At 43.4% G+C, this 18642-nt stretch overlaps 1 protein-coding gene across 8 annotated transcripts in view; it reads left to right on the top strand.

Moving 5' to 3' along the window:
- cacna2d1 (calcium voltage-gated channel auxiliary subunit alpha2delta 1) overlaps positions 1–18642 on the top strand; it is a 692512-nt gene that overhangs the window by 48053 nt on the left and 625817 nt on the right. For all 8 annotated transcript variants that reach the window (XM_087999530.1, XM_043713764.2, XM_043713767.2 and 5 more), the window contains exon 2: positions 15165–15246. In XM_087999530.1, coding sequence (XP_087855656.1) covers positions 15165–15246 — 82 coding nt within the window. The remainder of the gene's footprint in view (positions 1–15164; positions 15247–18642) is intronic.

Raw genomic sequence — 18642 nt, 5'->3', positions numbered from 1 at the left:
AATACTCACTACCTATTATTTTGTTAAGTATTTTGATAGTTATAGCTAAGCTGATTATTATCTTTTTTTTCCTTTTGCTGTATTTTCACTATAGTGTAAGAATAAATTGTGCTTTGCTTAATGTTGAGTAATTTGACCATTGAATTGTATCTAGAATGCAACACTTTATATTTTTCTTTAAAATTAGAAAAAGTTAGGGTCCAGGCTACCACCTTCATATATTTTCAGGGGGGAGGGGGGTTGGTCTGGTCCATCACAAAAGAAGTGATTGTGCATCTGGAAGGTGCTTTGCAAGGATCTGCAGCAAATTTCTGCAGTGCATCTTGTTCATTATCTTGCTGCTGCTGAGCATTGCTGGTGGAGGGAGTGTGTTTGTGATCTATACAAGCACAAATATCAAATGTTTGTGAATTGTTGGTGTTACCTTTTGATACTGAATTGTCACATGAACGATTTGTGAATTGAAGTCAGCATAATCTTATGAATGGCACATTGATTTGTGCGACAATATTTATGGCAAAGTGAATAGAAGTTGGGTGATGACTGTTCATGGGATAACAGTTAAACTGACAGTTTAAGCTACCAACAATACAAGATCAGACATCCTTTATCTTACTTACTTTATGTCGTTCTTAACTGCATGGAACAATATGAAAGATGACACCTCAGTCACATCACAAAAGAGGGCACATCTTTGCCTTTTATGCTGTGCAGCTGTTTTGCAAAAGCAAAAAATACTCAGATTAAGTTGTCGGACTATAAATTAGTGCATAAACTGCATGGCAGCATCACCGGGAATATTTCAGGTGACAACCTGAGCTATTGAGAGTTAGACCCAAGCTATTTGTCAGTAAAATTCCAAGCCTGAATTAATTTTCTGTATCAAAACACACTCTCTTGTGCATGTTAGTTGAGTGCAGAAACACAGAAAAGGAAGGAATGCTTTCCCTTGCCCCACTCGGGTCAGACACAGTATCAGTAAGTGAGGGTGGAATACGGGCTGAGGCTTTGAGTGAGAGGAATGGTTGCCCTTGCCATGGTGAGTCAGTCTCAGCCACACAGTAATTTCATACAAGTGACCATTTATTGTTGTGTGCTGTAATCTATCCGGAAGTACCCTTTAACACAAATCACAAGGGAGTTTAGGCAATGAGTTCCTGGCATCAGGGTCCCATGACAGTAATGCATGACTCATGAAACACGATTACAATGCCTTCATACTACATAAAGGCACAGCCATTGAGTTCAATGTGTCATCATTTCTTAGTCTCCCTTCTGCACTGAGCCAAGCACAGGCAGACTTTTCTCTTTTGCAATTATCTGGCATATGTTTTGTCCAGTGAAATTTGCACCTACACACTTATGAATATCCAGCTTCTTTGAATATTGTTGATACATATCTGGCAGGTTTCTACATCTGTCAGGAACTTATCTCAGTGCGGCACTTGGTTGGAGAAGGAGTAGGGGAGGAACAGAAATTGCTGTGATTGATAGCTGGGGTTCCTGAGGCAATTGAAAATTCTAGGCTTTTGTTAGAATTTAATTTCCCAACCCCCTACTATAGTAATTCTGTGTACATGAAAACATGACTATTCTGTGTAAATGGAGTGATCATGATATGGATTGTTACCACCCCATTCACTTGAGGCAGTAAAAGTGAAACCTGATAGAAACGAAAACTGAGCCCAAACTTTGCAGAATTGTTATTGGGAAATGTGGGTATCCTGAAGCTGGGGACTAATATACAGACATAGTGAAACAATAAGGTTTTGAAGCCATCTACATATTCAATGCTATGCTTGATGATCAGAGCAATGGTTTTAAAGATTCTTTGACCTGGTTTATAAATCGAACGCTGTCCAACTTCCTCTTAAAATATCATTTTAAAACAATGCAGTATTGGAGAATGATAATTATTCTTTGTTTTATCTTTCTATAGATGTGTAACTACACTAAACTACATGGGCAGCACAGTGGCTAGGTGGTTAGCACTGCTGTCTCACAGCGCCAGGGACCCAGTTTCAATCCCAGCCTCAGGCAACTGTCTGTTTGGTGTTTGCACATTCTCCCCATGTCTGTGTGGGTTGCCTTGGGATGCTCTGGTTTCCTCCTACAATCCAAAGCTGTGCAGGTTTGGTGAATTGGCCATGCTAAATTGACCGTAGTGTTAGGTGCATTAGTCAGGTGTAAATGGAGGGGCATGGGTCTGAGTGGGTTACTCTTTGGAGGGTTGGTGTGGACTTGTTGGGCTGAAGGGTTGTTTCCATACTGTGGAGAATCTAATCTAAATCAGTAAAGCTTAATGATATTGTCTGACCATTCCCAAAGGATCTGCCGACATTCTTGTGAGTAACCACATTTCTGATGAAAACATTGGAATGCAGAAGAAAGAATTTGTTCAGATTTAATGGAGCTGACTCTTTTTTAAGATTGATGCATGACCATAAGCAAAGTTTATAAATTAGATATAGAAATCCAATATGAACTGGTTAACAAACTAGAGTGGGTGCACTGGTGGAGGGGAGGAAATTGTAGGAGGAGCTGTCAAGGTAGACTAAGTAGCCAGGACCACACAATAGATGGTTCATAAATTTTGCAATTAGACAAATCAATACCAATTACATTGTGAAAGTGATGAATGCAAGATCCTATATAATGTCAGAAAAATTGATGCTACAAAGATACTGTTAATGCTATAAGTAAGGCAAATGTGTAAAGAGATTTGGGTGGGTTAAGAGACTCAGGAATGAGAAAAAGATACTTTTAGATTTATTTAGTGCTTATCATGAGATGAGTTGTATCATAAAGCTTTTCACAGCCAACAAGTAAGGAATTGTGCTAGCTAGTTTGCACACAGTAGTAAGATAAGGGACCATTTATTTTATTTGCATGTTTTGGCTGCTTGATAAATATTGGACAGGACACCAGGGTAGCTTCTCTGATATTTGAATACTATTATGGAATCTTTAATATCTACCTGCAAGAGCAGATGGGATCTTTTTTAACATTGCATCGTAAAGACAGAACCTCAATTGCACAGTATTCTGTCATTGCTGTGCTGATAATGTCACTCTGGATTATATGCTCATCTACCTGGGATAGGGATTAAGATGTCAAATCTTTGTGAAGTGGCAATAAACAAAGCCTACTTGTAATACAGCCTGCTCCGCTGTGTTTTCTCAGCATTTTATATTTCATATTTACAGCATCTGCAATGTTATTGTAATAGAAAACATTGTTCGTCCAATATCGATGTGTTTGATTCATTCTACATGGATGAACAGAAAATGGCTCTTCTCCCATATTTGCATTAATGTTGTGACTGTAAAATACATTCAAAAGATTTTGTCTTTTTTAGAAGGATTCCTTTACATATATATTTTTTAAATCATTTCTATTATTTCAAGAACATTTTGCATGTTTGGATAGATCAAAGATATGAGCTATTTTTGGCATTTTGATTCATAGAGTGAGATGAGTGAACCATCTGGTCTCACCCAGCAGGATTGCAGACCCCAGGATGAGGAGAAAAGAGATGTGATCAGAATGCAAACCAGTGCAGTTCTAAGTATGTTGATGGCTAGCAGTATGCAGTCACTGGGCAGGCTGCCTGATGTCTAATTGGTGGGAGGGGAAAGGGATTTTGCTGTTGCAAGTATTTATTTTAGACCAATGTGCTCATTGTAATTAGAGTTTCCCTCGCTGAAGGCAGGACACCATCGCTGTGTACAAGGCCAGACATGCCTGATGTACTGGATCAAGACAGTTACAGTAGCAACCACATATCTTTTGTCTTGGCTCTTGCAGTGAATGCAATGGTGAAGGCAAAAAGAAATCAAAAACTGAATGTAAATCCCAGCACTTGGTTTGTTGTGAACCTCAAAACGACCTGAGGCTTAGGAGTCTTGTGGCATAATAGTTGTGTCCCTTCTTCTGGGTCAGCTGATCCTGCCCTGAAAATATGTAATAACGTATCCAAAAAATGGATTCAAAATGCATGCTGTCTGAATCCGATGACGAGGACTTTGATCAAGTGTTATTTGTAGTATTACTGTGATTGTGAAATATTGTATTACTGCTCGCAAAAACAACACCAGAAAGATATGCATGCCATTGATACCTCTTTTAAAATAAAACCTGCTTAACTGCACAATGGGATAGTTTTGGATAAAAGCTTTGACTATAAATTTGAGCAGTTGTGAAATTCTGTTGCTTTAAAATGCAGCACAGATGGTAGCCAGAAGCTTACGCTGCATGGCTGTGGTGTCTACACAATAGGACTGACAAGGCTGTGTTATATCAGCTAAGTCCACTTGTATGAATGTGGCATAATATCATGTGATGCTTCATTTATGAGATGAAAATATGCAAAGATATCAAGATATCTGCCCTTTTTGAAAAGACAGTTGCTTTTTAAAAGGTTCCATTGTGTGGGTTGTTGGAGATAAGGTAGAACCCAAGAGAGTCTAGCAAAGGGTATGACATGTGGTGTGTTGAATTGTAGTGAGATAGAGCTTTTCTTAGGACCATTTTCATTGTAATAGCTCATCTGTGACAGGGGTAGATAACTCTGGACTTTATAATGATAAACAGTTGGCAGAAAGGTCAACAATTTTGAAGCATGTACAGACAATGTTTGATTTAAATGGCTACCTTGGTAACCTGCAACAGGCCAATATTTGACCCATTGAAATTGTGGGGAATGACTACCTAAAAGCCTTTCATGTCCATTGTGTACTCCGATAAAGTTCAAAGCATCAATGGTGATTCCCAGAATTTGAATGATTTCAAAGAAGGATGCTGTCAATTGCTTGAAGATGTCAGAATGTTGGCATATGTTTCCAAGGCTGGATGGATGTCAGGTCACTAAACTGGAAGAAAGTTCTGGATTTCTTTATTGCTTTCAAAGTCCTTTAAAATATTTTGGAGAACAACAACTTCATCTTCCATGGTTATACACTTGACCATCAGGTGGGCCTCACTTTCACCAGTTGGCCACCTAAGCATTCCCTGCGCTGACTGTACTTTGACTGATTATTTGGTTCAGGTGAGAGTTTTTTTTTTGGAGTCTGCACTCAGCTTTTCTGATTCCCAGCCAAGATGCTCATAACATTCCCACAGGAATTTCTTCTTTTTGTGGCAGTGTCATAACTTGGCAGTGGCACAAAGCTGAACTCCAAGCACTGACTGAACCTTGGCTTACTTAGGGATTTGCCAAATTGTGGCCACTATTGCACACCCAGTATGAAAATGGAGCCTTATTAATTCCTGACAGAGGGTGTGAGGTGATCCCTGTTCTGCAATTCTGACAGGAAGCAGTACACTTTATAGAAAATTAGATATATGTTTCATCATAAAAGTCAATTTTGTTTGCAAAATTGTTTGCTGACTCAAGTGATGCAGTTAGATAATTCAACTCTCTGCATTATTTAGGGCAACTGTCTTTCCCTGAGGAAACATTTGTTATTTTTAGCACTGACTTTTTTTTTCTTGGATTAGCAAATTAAAGCTTCCCATGTCTGCATTTTCTCATGTAAAAGTGTTTAGAAGGTTGTGGATCATCATTTGCATTTATTTTGCCCGGCAGTATTTTTAACGCATTCATTTATTCTTTTGTGATGAAAAAGACAGGGTTTTTTGATCTCCTTCATCCTGTGATGAGAATCTTTGTTCATTTCTCAGATGAAATGTATAAAATATTTCAGGTGGAAACTTACCAGGCTCTGAGTGCCATGGGTTACAGTGAAATGACTGGTAGAATTAGGTGAGATGGTCAACTTGCTGCAACTTCTCCTCCATCCTTTGCTCAAGTGGCATGACGAGATTCTCACCAGGGAGTGGCGAGTTCCCAACTGAAGCTTTTTATTGCTTGTTAAACATGTTGGTGAGAGCCCAACTTGCAATCTTGCTAAATGTGCCATGCAAACATCGGGAAACGTTGATGTGGAAAATAAAGCATGTACTCCCTGCTTGGTCCAAGAGATCCCTATTAGCCACAGACAGACTGGAGGACAGGGCCAGCTGCTCATACCCTTTCATAATAGACATTGGCATCCACTTTCAAGGAGGCACCGCCACCATTCTGGCACTGTCCAGTGAACTGGCACTGTATCCTGCAAGTGTGGACTTGTCTAAGAGGACACACCAGCAACCAGTAGTGGTACAGCTTTATCAGGTATAGGTACAGAACAAGGAGAGGAACTCATTGTGCGGCTTTTACAGGGCTGTCTACCAGCACCTCTCAGTGAGCCCATTGGCATGACCTCAGCATGCTTTGTTCTACCGTGCCTTCCTTTCTGTTGGCAGTTGGCACAGTGAGACTGCTGGGTAGATGGCTGTGTACTGCAGCTGGCCTCAGTCAATGTGCCATGTCACTGTAGCACCTGCACCCTGTGATCTCAGTGTTCACATCTGCAGCAAGCACTCCGACGCGGCTGGATGTCTGATGGGATAAGCTGGCAGTGAAGGGTGTACGATGGGGTGTACCTATCCATCAGGTGGTGCCCAGCATGGTTATCATGGGCAGCCGCCCATAACCGTACTGGGTTTCAATCGTTAGTTCTAGGGTTTGGCCTTAGTCAGGTTGGGGTGTCGTTGCCTAGGGATATTATGTGTCCTTGCCTCAGGAAGTGGGTCCTGGTCTGTGTATCCAAGGGCCCCATCCAGTGGGATCTGGGGAAGGGAGGGAATATGTGTCCAACAGCCAAGGTTTGTCCTACGCCTGAATTCACAGTAATTAAAGGGGGAAGACGTTTCTGGGAAGGGGTCTGGGGTGGGGGAGTGCGGGGTGCACATTTGACAGTTTTAGTCGCATTTACTCAGCTTGGGTGATATTTGGGGGAAGTGCAAATGGCATAGACACCTAGAAAGGAGAACCTGATTAGGGTCTCAGCAGCATGTTAACACAGAGGCTGGAAACTACTCAGAGGACCACTCACTCTCAATCTTGAAGCACATGGATAGTATGCAAAGATGAGCAGAATGGCTGCAAAGGGATCTTAATGAGTGAGATAAGTCGACTGACTAGTGGGGGAGGAGTCTATGCCTGCCTGTCAGCATTCACTGGGCTTCACAGAGAAATGACACAGTCCCCTGACACATGAGGGGTTAGTCACAGAAGCATGCATGGTTCTTACCCCGGCCATCCTGTAATACTGACTGTCTCGGTTGTACTTCCCTGTCAGTCACTTGCTGGGGAGCTCCTTGATTTGTACACTACTGTCACACAGCCAGCCGAATGGTAGGCAGTGATTTGTGTGGGAGGTGGGACAAATAATTTGGAGTGAGCTGTTGCTATGTGATTTATCTGGTGACCATTGCAGACCCCTGACCATTGCACCTCGTTATTGGATGAGAAGCAATGCTTAGGGCATTCCAAAGTTGGGTGGTTGAAAGTTGGGAGGAGGTTCTAGGAGGATATAAACAGATTAGCCAGACAGGCAGATCAGTGACAGATGGGACTTAACTCTGAGAAACGTGAGGTGATGCACTCTGGAAGAAGGAGCAAGGCAAGGGAGTACTCTTGAAATGCAGGACACGAGGATGTTTAGAGGAACAGAGGGACCTTGGGGATGCTTGACCACTGATCCCTGAAGGTGGCAGGGCAGGTTAATTGGGTAGTTAAGAAGGCATATGGGATGTTTGCCTTTATCAGTCATGGCATATACCAGATCAGGGTGGTTATGGAGTTTTACAGAACTTTGGATAGGCTACAACTGGAATACCATGTGTATCACTGTATGATAGGAAAGATGACATTGTCTTGGAAGGGGGTCATGGTAATTTGCCAGGTTGTTGCCTGGGTTGGAACATTTGAGCTATGAAGAGAATCTGGTTAAGCTCAGTTTGATTTCCTTGGGGCAGTTAAAGTGGAAGAGGACGTGGTCAAGGTGTATAGGATTATGAGAGGCCCAACGTGAGTAGAAAGCAGCCATGCACTTAGTTGAAAGGTCAATAACAAGAGGGCATAATTTTAAAGTATAAAGTAGGAAGTTTTGAGTGGATTTTCTGGAGGAAAAGCTTTTTTACCCAGACAGTGGTGGGGGTTTTGAATGTACTGTCCAAGAGGATAGTTAAGGTCAACCTCAACCTTTAAAAAGTACTTCGGTGAGCTCTTGGAGTGTAATAACATTCAGGGTTATGGGCTTAGTGTAGGAAAGTGGAATGAGTGTAGTTGAAGTGTAACTTTGGTGGTCCAGACTCAATGGGCCAAAGGGCCTCTTCTGCACTGTATGTTGCTCTGATTCTATGGTTCTATGATTCTAAAACATTTACAGCTGCAACAGAGGCAGGTACAACCACATGAACAGCGAAATGCAGGGGGATTATGAAATGTTAAAAATATTTACTACCATGGCATGTGAAATAATCTTTTAACATGAAAATGTTTTCTAAATAACAGAAGTAAAAAACTAGTTACATCGGATGTAATGATCTACAAACGACAGGTTTTCCAGCCATCCCCCACATGTGATGTTAGTATATTTTTCTGCTCCTCTCCCTCCCGCAGCAATGCTCTGAGCTTCTCTGCTTCCCAGCTGGGATGGAGGCTTTGCTGTGAACCCTGCTGCCCTGGAGGTTTACGCAGACCCCTGGGGTATTGGATATGGGTGAGCCAGATAACGCAAGGGTCTTCTTCCCAGAGACAAGTTGATCCTCCCAGCTGGCACTTCCAGTGGTGGAGACAGGGTGTGGAGGGGGGGGAAGGTATGGGGAGCAGGGGTGGGGGTGTGTGTGATATGGGGAGTAGGGGAGGGTAGATGGTTGGAGGCGACGGACCCCTCCGCAGTCTCCTGAGTGGAGACTGCCGAAAGGCATGTGTGTGGCTCCTCCTCTGGCTGGTCATCACTATGTCTCTTTGTGAAGTTGGTGGTGGTGGGGCAGAGGACACTTGCCCTAGGGTGAAGGCTAAATGAAGGCCTCACTGATCTGGAACTGCGAACTCGGTTCTTTGGTGCTGAAATGCAGTTTCTTCTTGCTTTCACTCGGTGTACATTCTTTGAGTAGGTTCTATAATCTGCTCACTCACTTCTTACATTCTACACTGGGTCCAATTCTAATTTCTATCTCAGAAGTTAGATTCTTGAGCTTTGCTAGGATATGGTTTGCAGGGCCATTTTGTTATCATGCTCATGACTTTAACTTTGGAGTACTTGCTCTTAGGAGAGTTGCAACTAAGGTCAAAGTGTCCAATATTACCTTTACATAGGAGGCTGCATGTGCATATATAAGTTTGCACAGTGGATATCAATAGAGCATCCCCCTAGTCTCAATACTTCTTTTTGGATTGGGACCCATTTGCACAAAATGATGATTAGTCTCCTTATCTTATGAGTGAAATATCGTGAATGTATTTGACCTGCTTCAGTCCTTTCAAACTAATTTCATTGAGTCATCCTTTAATAGGCATCAGACCTTTTTTTACGACATGAGGTCAACCCTCCTACTTAATTTACACCAGCAACACAGAAAGATTTATCCCATGCAGTAATCTATGAAAATTTGAGAGGCTAAGAGCTATTTAAAGTAAAAATTAGCAACTTTATTTCTTAAAGTATAGCAGAGAATAATTAAGTAACAACTATTTACAACTCCTTCTTCTAACCTATCTTTTATCTTCCCTTCTATAATAGACAATAGATAATAGGTGCAGGAGTAGGCTATTCAGCCCTTCGAGCCTGCACCGCCATTCAATATGATCATGGCTGATCATTCCTAATCAGTATCCTCTTCCTGCCTTATCTCCATAACCCTTGATTCCACTATCTTTGAGAGCTCTATCCAACTCTTTCTTAAATGAATCCAGAGACTGGGCCTCCACTGCCCTCTAGGGCAGAGCATTCCACACAGCCACCACTCTCTGGGTGAAGAAGTTTCTCCTCATCTCTGTCCTAAATGGTCTACCCCGTATTTTTAAGCTGTGTCCTCTGGTTCGGCACTCACCCATCAGCGGAAACATGTTTCCTGCTGCCAGAGTGTCCAATCCTTTCATAATCTTATATGTCTCAACAGATCCCCTCTCAGTCTTCTAAACTCAAGGGTATACAATCTCAGTCGCTTCAGTCTTTCAGTGTAAGGTAATCCCGCCATTCCAGGAATTGACCTTGTGAACCTATGCTGCATTCCCTCAATAGCCAGAAGGTCTTTCCTCAAATTTGGAGACCAGAACTGCACACAGTACTCCAGGTGTGGTCTCACCAGGGCTCTGTACAGCTGCAGAAGCACCTCTTTGCTTCTATACTCAATTCCTCTTGTTATGAAGGCCAGCATGCTATTAGCCTTCTTCACTACCTGCTGTACCTGCATGCTTGCCTTCATTGACTGGTGTGCAAGAACACCCAGATCTCTCTGTACTGCCCCTTTACCTAAATTGATTCCATTGAGGTAGTAATCTGCCTTCCTGTTCTTGCCACCAAAGTGGATAAGCATACATTTATCCACATTAAACTGCATCTGCCATCCATCTGCCCACTCACCTAACTTGTCCAGGTCACCCTGTAATCTCCTAACATTCTCATCACATTTCACCCTGCCACCCAGCTTTGTATCATCAGCAAATTTGCTAATGTTATTGCTGATACCATCTTCTATATCATTAACATATATTGTAAAAAGCTGTGGTCCCAGCACAGATCCCTGCGGTACCCCACTGGTCACTGCCTGCCATTCCGAAATGGAGCCGTTTATCACTACCATTTGTTTCCTATCAGCCAACCAGTTTTCAATCCAATCTAGTACTTTGCCCTCAATACCTTGCACCCTAATTTTACTCACTAACCTCCTGTTTGGGACTTTATCAAAAGTTTTCTGAAAGTCCAGGTACACTACATCTACTGGATCTCCCTCGTCCATCTTCAGAGTTACATTCTCAAAAAATTCCAGAAGATTAGTCAAGCATGATTTCCCCTTCATAAATCCATGCTGACTTTGTCCTATCCTGTTACTACTATCCAGATGTGCCATAATTTCATCCTTTATAATAGACTCCAGCATCTTTCCCACCACTGAGGTCAGACTAACTGGTCTATAATTTCCTGCTTTCTCTCTCCCACCTTTCTTAAAAAGTGGTACAACATTAGCCACCCTCCATTCCGCAGGAACTGATTCCGAATCTATTGAACTCTGGAAAATAATCACCAACGCATCCACGATTTCCCGAGCCACCTCCTTCAGTACCCTGGGATGTAGACCATCAGGCCCCGGAGACTTATAAACCTTCAGACCTAACAGTCTCTCCAACACCAAATCCTGGCAAATATAAATTCCCTTAAGTTCAGGTCCTTCAGCCACTGTTACCTCAGGGAGATTGCTTGTGTCTTCCCAGGGAACATAGGTCTGAAGTACCCATTTAATTCTTCTGCCATTTCTTTGTTCTCCGTAATATATTCCCCTGTTTCTGTCTTCAAGGGCCCAATTTTAGTCCTAACCATTTTTTTGCCTTGCACATACCTAAAAAAGCTTTTAGTATCCTCCTTTTATATTATTGGCCAGTTTACCTTCGTACCTCATTTTTTCTCTGCGTATTTCCTTCTTAGTAATCCTTTGTTGCTCTTTAAAAGCTTCCCAGTCCTCAGTTTTCCCACTTATCTTTGCTATGTTATACTTTTTCTCTTTGAACTTTATATTATTTCTTAACTTCCCTCATCAGCCACAGCAGTCCATGCCTCCTCCTGGGATCTTTCTTCCTTTTAGGAATGAACTGATCCTGCAACTTCTGCATTATGCACAGAAATATTCACCATTGTTCCTCCACAGTCATCCCTGCTAAGGTATTGTACCATTGAACTTTGGCCAGCTCCTCCCTCATAGCTCCATAGTTCCCTTTATTCAACAGAAGTACTGTCACTTCCGACTGTACCCTCTCCCTCTCAAATTGCAGATTGAAGCTTATTGTATTATGGTCACTACTTCCCAATGGCTCCTTCACTTCGAGGTCTCTGACCAATTCTGGTTCATTACACAATACCAGATCTAGAATTGCTTTCTCCCTGGTCGGCTCCAGCACCAGCGGCTGTAAGAATCCATCTCTGAGGCACTCCACAAAGTCTCTTTCTTGAGGTCCAATACCATCCTGATTCTCCCAGTCTACTTGCATGTTAAAATCCCCCATAACAACTGTAGTAACATCTTTGTCACAGGCCAATTTCAGCTCCTGATTCAACTTACATCTGACATCCAGACTACTGTTTGGGGGCCTTTAGATGACTCCCAAGAGGGTCTTTTTACCCTTAGTATTTCTCAGCTCTATCCATCCCCTGACTCTACATCCCCTGACTCTCGGTCCCCCCGCGCAAGGGACTGAATATCATCCCTTACCAACAAGGCCACCCCACCCCTCTGCCCGTCAGTCTGTCATTACGATAGCACGTATAGCCTTGAATATTCATTTCCCAGGCCCTGTCCACTTGAAGCCACGTCTCAGTTATCCCCACAATATCGTATCTGCCAATTTCCAAAAGAGCCTCAAGCTCATCCATCTTATTTCTAATGCTTCGTGCATTCATGTATAGTATTTTTAATTTGTTACTGTTCTCACCCTTCCCATCAACCCCTATTTCACTCAACTTTACAGCATGATCCCTTTTTGAGTTTTCTGCCTCATTGATACAGTTGTCTTTCTTGACTTCTCTTGTTCTAACTTTCCCTCCAATTTCCTTTTTAAACATCCAGTTTGTCCCCTCCCCCCGCTACTTAGTTTAAACGTAGCAGTGTTGCAGTAGAAAACCTGCCTGCCAGAATACTGGTCCCTAACCTATTAAGGTGCAAACCGTCTCTCTTGTAGAATTTATGCTTGCCACAAAATATACCCCAGTCACCCAAGAACTTAAATCCTTGCTTCCTGCACCAGTTCCCCAACCACACGTTCAAGTCCATTATCTCCCTGTTTCTAGCCACACCAGCCCGAGGAACTGGAAGCAAACTGGAGATAACCACCTTGGACGTCCTGCTTTTCAGCCTTCTTCCTAGTTCTCCAAAGTCCTGCTGTAGTATGTTCCTCCTCTTCTTCCCGACATCATTTGTGCCGACATGTACCACCACCTCTGGCTCTTCACCCTTGTCCTTGAGGATTTCCTGCACTCTGTCCGCGATGTCTTTCACCCTGGCACCAGGAAGGCAACACACCATCCTTAAATCCCGTCTGCTGCCACAAAAACCCCGGTCAGTTCCTCTCACGATGGAGTCCCCTATTACCACGGCTCTGTGCGATGTCCGACTCTTCCGCTCTGCCTCTGTGCCAACTTTTGATTGACAGACCTGGCCGCCTTGCGAACTGGCAGTGTCATCAGTCTCTACTGTTTCCAAAAGCTTCAACTTGTTCCTGACAGGTACTTCTCCCGGGGTCTCTTGCACCTGTCTCCTCTCTGCCTTCCTCATCGTCTGCTCTCTTCTGGCATGATTGGTGTAATAACCTTGCTGAAGGTCTTGTTCAAAAAGATTTCGTTCTCTCGGATGAGCCTAAAGTCCTCGAGTTCTTTCATCAGCGCTGCAATATGCTCGGTCAATAGCTGAATGTGCACACACTTTCCACACATATACGAGCCAGACACACCAGAGTCGTTGACCTCCCACATCAAGCATGTAGCGCACTGAACCAGCTGGGCAGTCATGTCTTCACCCTCTTCAACTGTGGAGTAATCACTTCACTCAACCTCCTTGACAAAGACTCCTGAGCTGAAGCCTCACTCTTTGATCCAAACTTCCTTAGACCCTCTTTTTGTGGCAAGTCTGTGGACTCTTAATTTAGGTTAGAGGAGGAGAGAGGGAGGGAGACCCTACTTTGTAGGACCTGGGGTTTAGAACACACCCGCTCTAATAGCAATCACTTACCTTCCCGACCGGCTTTGCGCTCCGCCTGAACTTCCGCCCAGCTGCCGCCGCTCTCTGCTGTGAAAAGACCGTTGGCGTCGAGCTAAGTTCTTTATATAGCAATCACTTACCTTCCCGACCGGCTTTGCGCTTCGCCTGAACTTCCGCCCAGCTCCCGCCGATCTCTGCTGCGAAAAAATAAGTACTAGACCGATTAAAACCCCCAATTAAGATTTACCAAAAATTCAAGTTTTCAAAGCCAGCCAGCTTTCGAATCTTCTGTTTGGATCTTCATGTGTCTTACTTTGTTCTTCTTGGGGATTATGCTTCACAGGTCATGGATTGATAAAGGAACCTTTAAGAGAGCTATTTTTTGGGTAGTCTCTCTATGATGGTGTTGGGACAAGTCCTCCCAACTGTTCAATTTTTTCCGGTCTTATACCCCCAAAGCATTGGATTGTGTTATTGGCTGTTAAGATTGTCAATATATTAAATTCAAATTGGATTGGAATTTGGTGTTTTTTTGGGTATAATTTAAACTTATTGGCCTTAATTCAAATCTGTTTTTGTCTCCAGCTGCACTAACTGCTGGACCACACTTGGTGCTGTCACTGTTGAGAACACTTGGTGCTGTCAGGTTGTTCTGTTAGCTTTTAATTTTCTTAAAGGTACAGTACACCCACATCTTCATAACACCTTCATGAGCAATTTTTGCTCCTCTGCACCTTCAAACACAAAAGCAAGAAATTTTGCATCAACAACAAAAAAACTTGCTTATTTCTTTATTAAGAATTCTGAATGCCTCATGGAAAGAGCTGATATTTAGATCAGCTAATGAGTCCTATTCTTTCAATTTTACTTCCATTATGTTCACAGATGCACAATGTAAGGACAGAATTCTGTTCCAGCTGATTACATCAGAGTGTGGGAACATGTACTGACCATTCACCCCCTCAGCTAGAATTCAATGACATCATAACTGATTTGGACCTTCACTTTATCTACTTCCCTTTGATGCATAAACTGAACGCCATTACATAGCAAAAATGTATTGACCTAATTCTTGAAACCCAACATCCACAACCTGTTGAGAAACAGTTTCAGATCTTTGCCGCTTATTGTGAGAAAGCTGCATACAAGGGAGATTGAGTGCTGAAATAACAACTTTGCAAAGGTCAGGAGGAAAATCCTTCAATTTAGAATGCCATTCTTCAGAGGAAGCTGTGACACCACTGACTGTCTTCGATGTGACTAAGCCAAGCAGAGATTTCAGTGAAGATAAATGTCAGCTGGTATGTACATTTGTGACAAACCATTCCAAAAGCCATTGAGCTAATCAAACATCTTTTGTCTTGCAGTATACGGTCATGGGCGGAGAAAATGAAGGATGACCTGGTGAAGTTGGTGCGTGCTTCGAGTGGAGTGGATCAGATGGAACAGGTAAGAAGAAACGACATCAGGTTTTCTCAGCCACAAGCTCCCACATAATCCTGTTCCCAGAGAGCCTCAGTTCCTTTATTAACGCAAGAGTTATTTCTGTCTTTCCAACTGTTTGTGCCAACCTGTTACCATATTAATTGGCAATTCACCATTACCTCATGAGAATCTTATCTTGCTGCTTGTGAGAAGTGATGTGGACTGTGGATAGATGTGTGACAGAATCCACCAATATGCATCTCCATATCGAAATATTCATACTCCATATCTGTTTTTCACAAGCGGTTTGGCGAAATTCTCACCAGGCAGTGTCAAGTTACCAATTTACTACAATTAGGGTCCTTGTTCCTGGCCAAAATTGCCTCATTTTAGAATCGGTCCAACTTATCCATGCTAACCAGATATCCTAACCATTTGCCAGCACTTGGCCCATATCCCTATCCATATACCCATCCAGATGCCTTTTAAATGCTGTAATTGTACCTTCCTCTGGCAGCTAATTTCCATACTTGCAAACGTTGCCCTTTAGGTCCCTTTTCTATCTTTCCTCTCTCACCCTAAACCTATGCCTTCTAGTTCTGGACTCCCCAACCCCAGGGAAAAGACCTTGTCTATTTACCCTATCCATGCCCTCATGATTTTATAAACCTCTATAAGGTAACCCCTCAGCCTCTGACACTCCATGGAAAACAGGCCCAGCCTATTCAGCCTCTCCTTATAACTCAGGTCCTCCAACCCTGGCAACATGCTGTGAATCTTTTCTGAACCCTTCACAACATTCTTCTGATAGGATGTTGCAGTAGCAATCCAACCAAAAGCGCTCAACAAATTAGATGTTGGGAAAATGTGAGATATAAACCAGATCAGGTGCCTGGCAGGTTGAGCTCAGCCTTTGCCCCAAATGACCCCCATGGTGGATACTGGGCACTGACCTGTTAGGGCAAGCTTCATGGCATGCACAGCTATGTCTACATACATTGGCATCTGATATATGCCAGCCTCTAAGAATCCCTGAGGCACATTTCTGATTGACTTAGAGGATGCTTCCATGTTTTGATGCTGCACTTCAGGCTGCACCAGCAACTATCAAGGACCCTGTGAGCTTAGGGACAAGCTGCATCTCCAGGCACCTAGTGCTCACTCACTCAAGTATTCCTGTCTTTCCTTGCCTCACAAAGGATGGTGACCAGAATGATGGACAGTGCAACACATTTCTTGTTGCTTTTGGCACTAATGTGGGCTACCTTCCTCCTGGGCTCAACGATGGGTAGATAAAGTGGAGGATGAAAGTTGGTGACGCTCCGGTTTGTGTTGGTGCTGGTGAGAGGTCTTCTGTGTGAGTAAGTGATGCAGAGGGCACAGAGGATTCCTGGCATCATAGATTGGTGTGGGTAAGGGCATGTGACAAGTCAGGAGTGAGATTGGTAAGGCGTGAACTTTGCTGGGAATTGGGTACAATGTGAAATATCAGAGAGGGAGATGGCACCAATTCTAATGGTGAGGCTTACCCTCATCCAACAGGATTTACATGGTCCCTCACAGCACAGCAGATGCAGATTTACTCCCATCTGCTGTGTCCGGGGCAGTTGTCAGCCCGGGTAGCTGTGGAGTGATAGTGCTTCTCTGAGTGCACAATGGACCTTTAAAGATGCTACTTGTGCCAGGGTGCTGGTCAATTCTGGGGTATTATAGACAATAGACAATAGGTGCAGGAGTAGGCCATTCTGCCCTTTGAGCCAGCACCACCATTCATTATGATCATGGCTGATCACCCTCAATCAGTATCCTGTTCCTACCTTATCCCCATAACCCTTGATTCCACTATCCTTAAGAGTTCTATCCAACTCTTTCTTGAAAGTATCCAGAGACCTGACCTCCACAGCCTTCTGGGGCAGAGCATTCCATACTCCCACCACTCTCTGGGTGAAGAAGTTTCTCTTCAACTCTGTTCTAAGTGGCCTACCCCTTTTTTTTAAACTGTGTCCTCTGGTTCGGGACTCACCCATCAGCAGAAACATGCTTCCTGCCTCCAGAGTGTCCAATCCTTTAATCATCTTGTACGTCTCAATCAGATCCCCTCTCAGCCTTCTAAACTTGAGCGTATACAAGCCCAGTCGCTCCAATCTTTCAGCGTAAGATAGTCCTGCCATTCCGGGAATTGACCTCGTGAACCTACGCTGCACTCCCTCAATAGCCAGAATGTCTTTCCTCAAATTTGGAGATCAAAACTGTGCACAATATTCCAGGTGTGGTCTCACCAGGGCTCTGTACAGCTACAGAAGGACCTCTTTGCTTCTATACTCAATTCCTCTTGTTATGAAGGCCAGCATGCTATTAGCTTTCTTCACTACCTGCTGTACCTGTATGCTTACCTTCATTGACTGGTCTACAAGAACACCTAGACAACATTAGCCACCCTCCATTCCGCAGGAACTGATCTTGAATCTATAGAACATTGGAAAATGATCACCAAGGCATCCATGATTTCTAGAGCCACCTCCTTCAGTACCCGAGGATGCAGACCATCAGGTCCTGGGGACCTTTCAGCCTTCAGGTCTAACAGTCCAACACCATTTCCTGCCTAATATAAATTCCCTTCAGTTCAGGTAGTGAGGAGTGGGAAGTTATTCCAGAAACAGCGAATGGAAAAGTGGGGTGAAAATTGGACACGATATTTGAAATGACACTTGGCGGGACCATTTGGCATTAACCCACCCGCTAGAAAAGACAATGGCAGAAACAGCACTGTCACACCTGTCAAGTCCTCCTTAGTAACATCTGAGGACTGGTGTCAAGATTGGGAGAGCTGGTTCACAGATTGGTCAAGCAACAGACTGACATAGTCATGCTCACTGAATTGTACCTTACAGACAACATCCCAGACATCACTACCACCATCCCTGGACACGTCCTGTCCAACCCAGGACAGACCCAGCAGAGGTGGCAGCACAGCGGTATGCATTCAGGAGGGAGTTGCCCTGGGAGTCCTCCACATTGACTCCATACCCCATGAAATCTCATGGTTTCAGGTTAAACATGGATAAGGAAACCCTCTGCTGTTTACCATGTATTGTCCTCCCTTGGTGATGAATTGGTGCTCCTCCCTGTTGAGCAACAGTTAGAAGAGGCATTGAAGGTGACAAGAGTGCAAAATGTACATTAGGTGAGAGATTTCAGTGTCCACTACCAAGAGTAGTTGGGTAGCAGCTGGGTGAGTCCTAAGGACATAGTTGCTGGACTGGGTTTGCAGTGAGTCGTGAGGGAACCAACAAGAGGGAAAAACATACTTGACCTCATCCATACCACTCTGCTTTGCAAATGTCAACATGTATATTGCACTTAAATGGAACCTACACTGGCAGAGATACCATCTGTAACTAAAGTTCTTGTGCACAGACC

Source organism: Chiloscyllium plagiosum, unplaced genomic scaffold (genome assembly GCF_037043375.1).
Source record: "Chiloscyllium plagiosum isolate Xiang-an unplaced genomic scaffold, Cpla_swu_hap1 HiC_scaffold_23, whole genome shotgun sequence".
Classification (NCBI taxonomy): domain Eukaryota; kingdom Metazoa; phylum Chordata; class Chondrichthyes; order Orectolobiformes; family Hemiscylliidae; genus Chiloscyllium; species Chiloscyllium plagiosum.
This window is presented reverse-complemented; position numbering and strand designations above follow the sequence as displayed.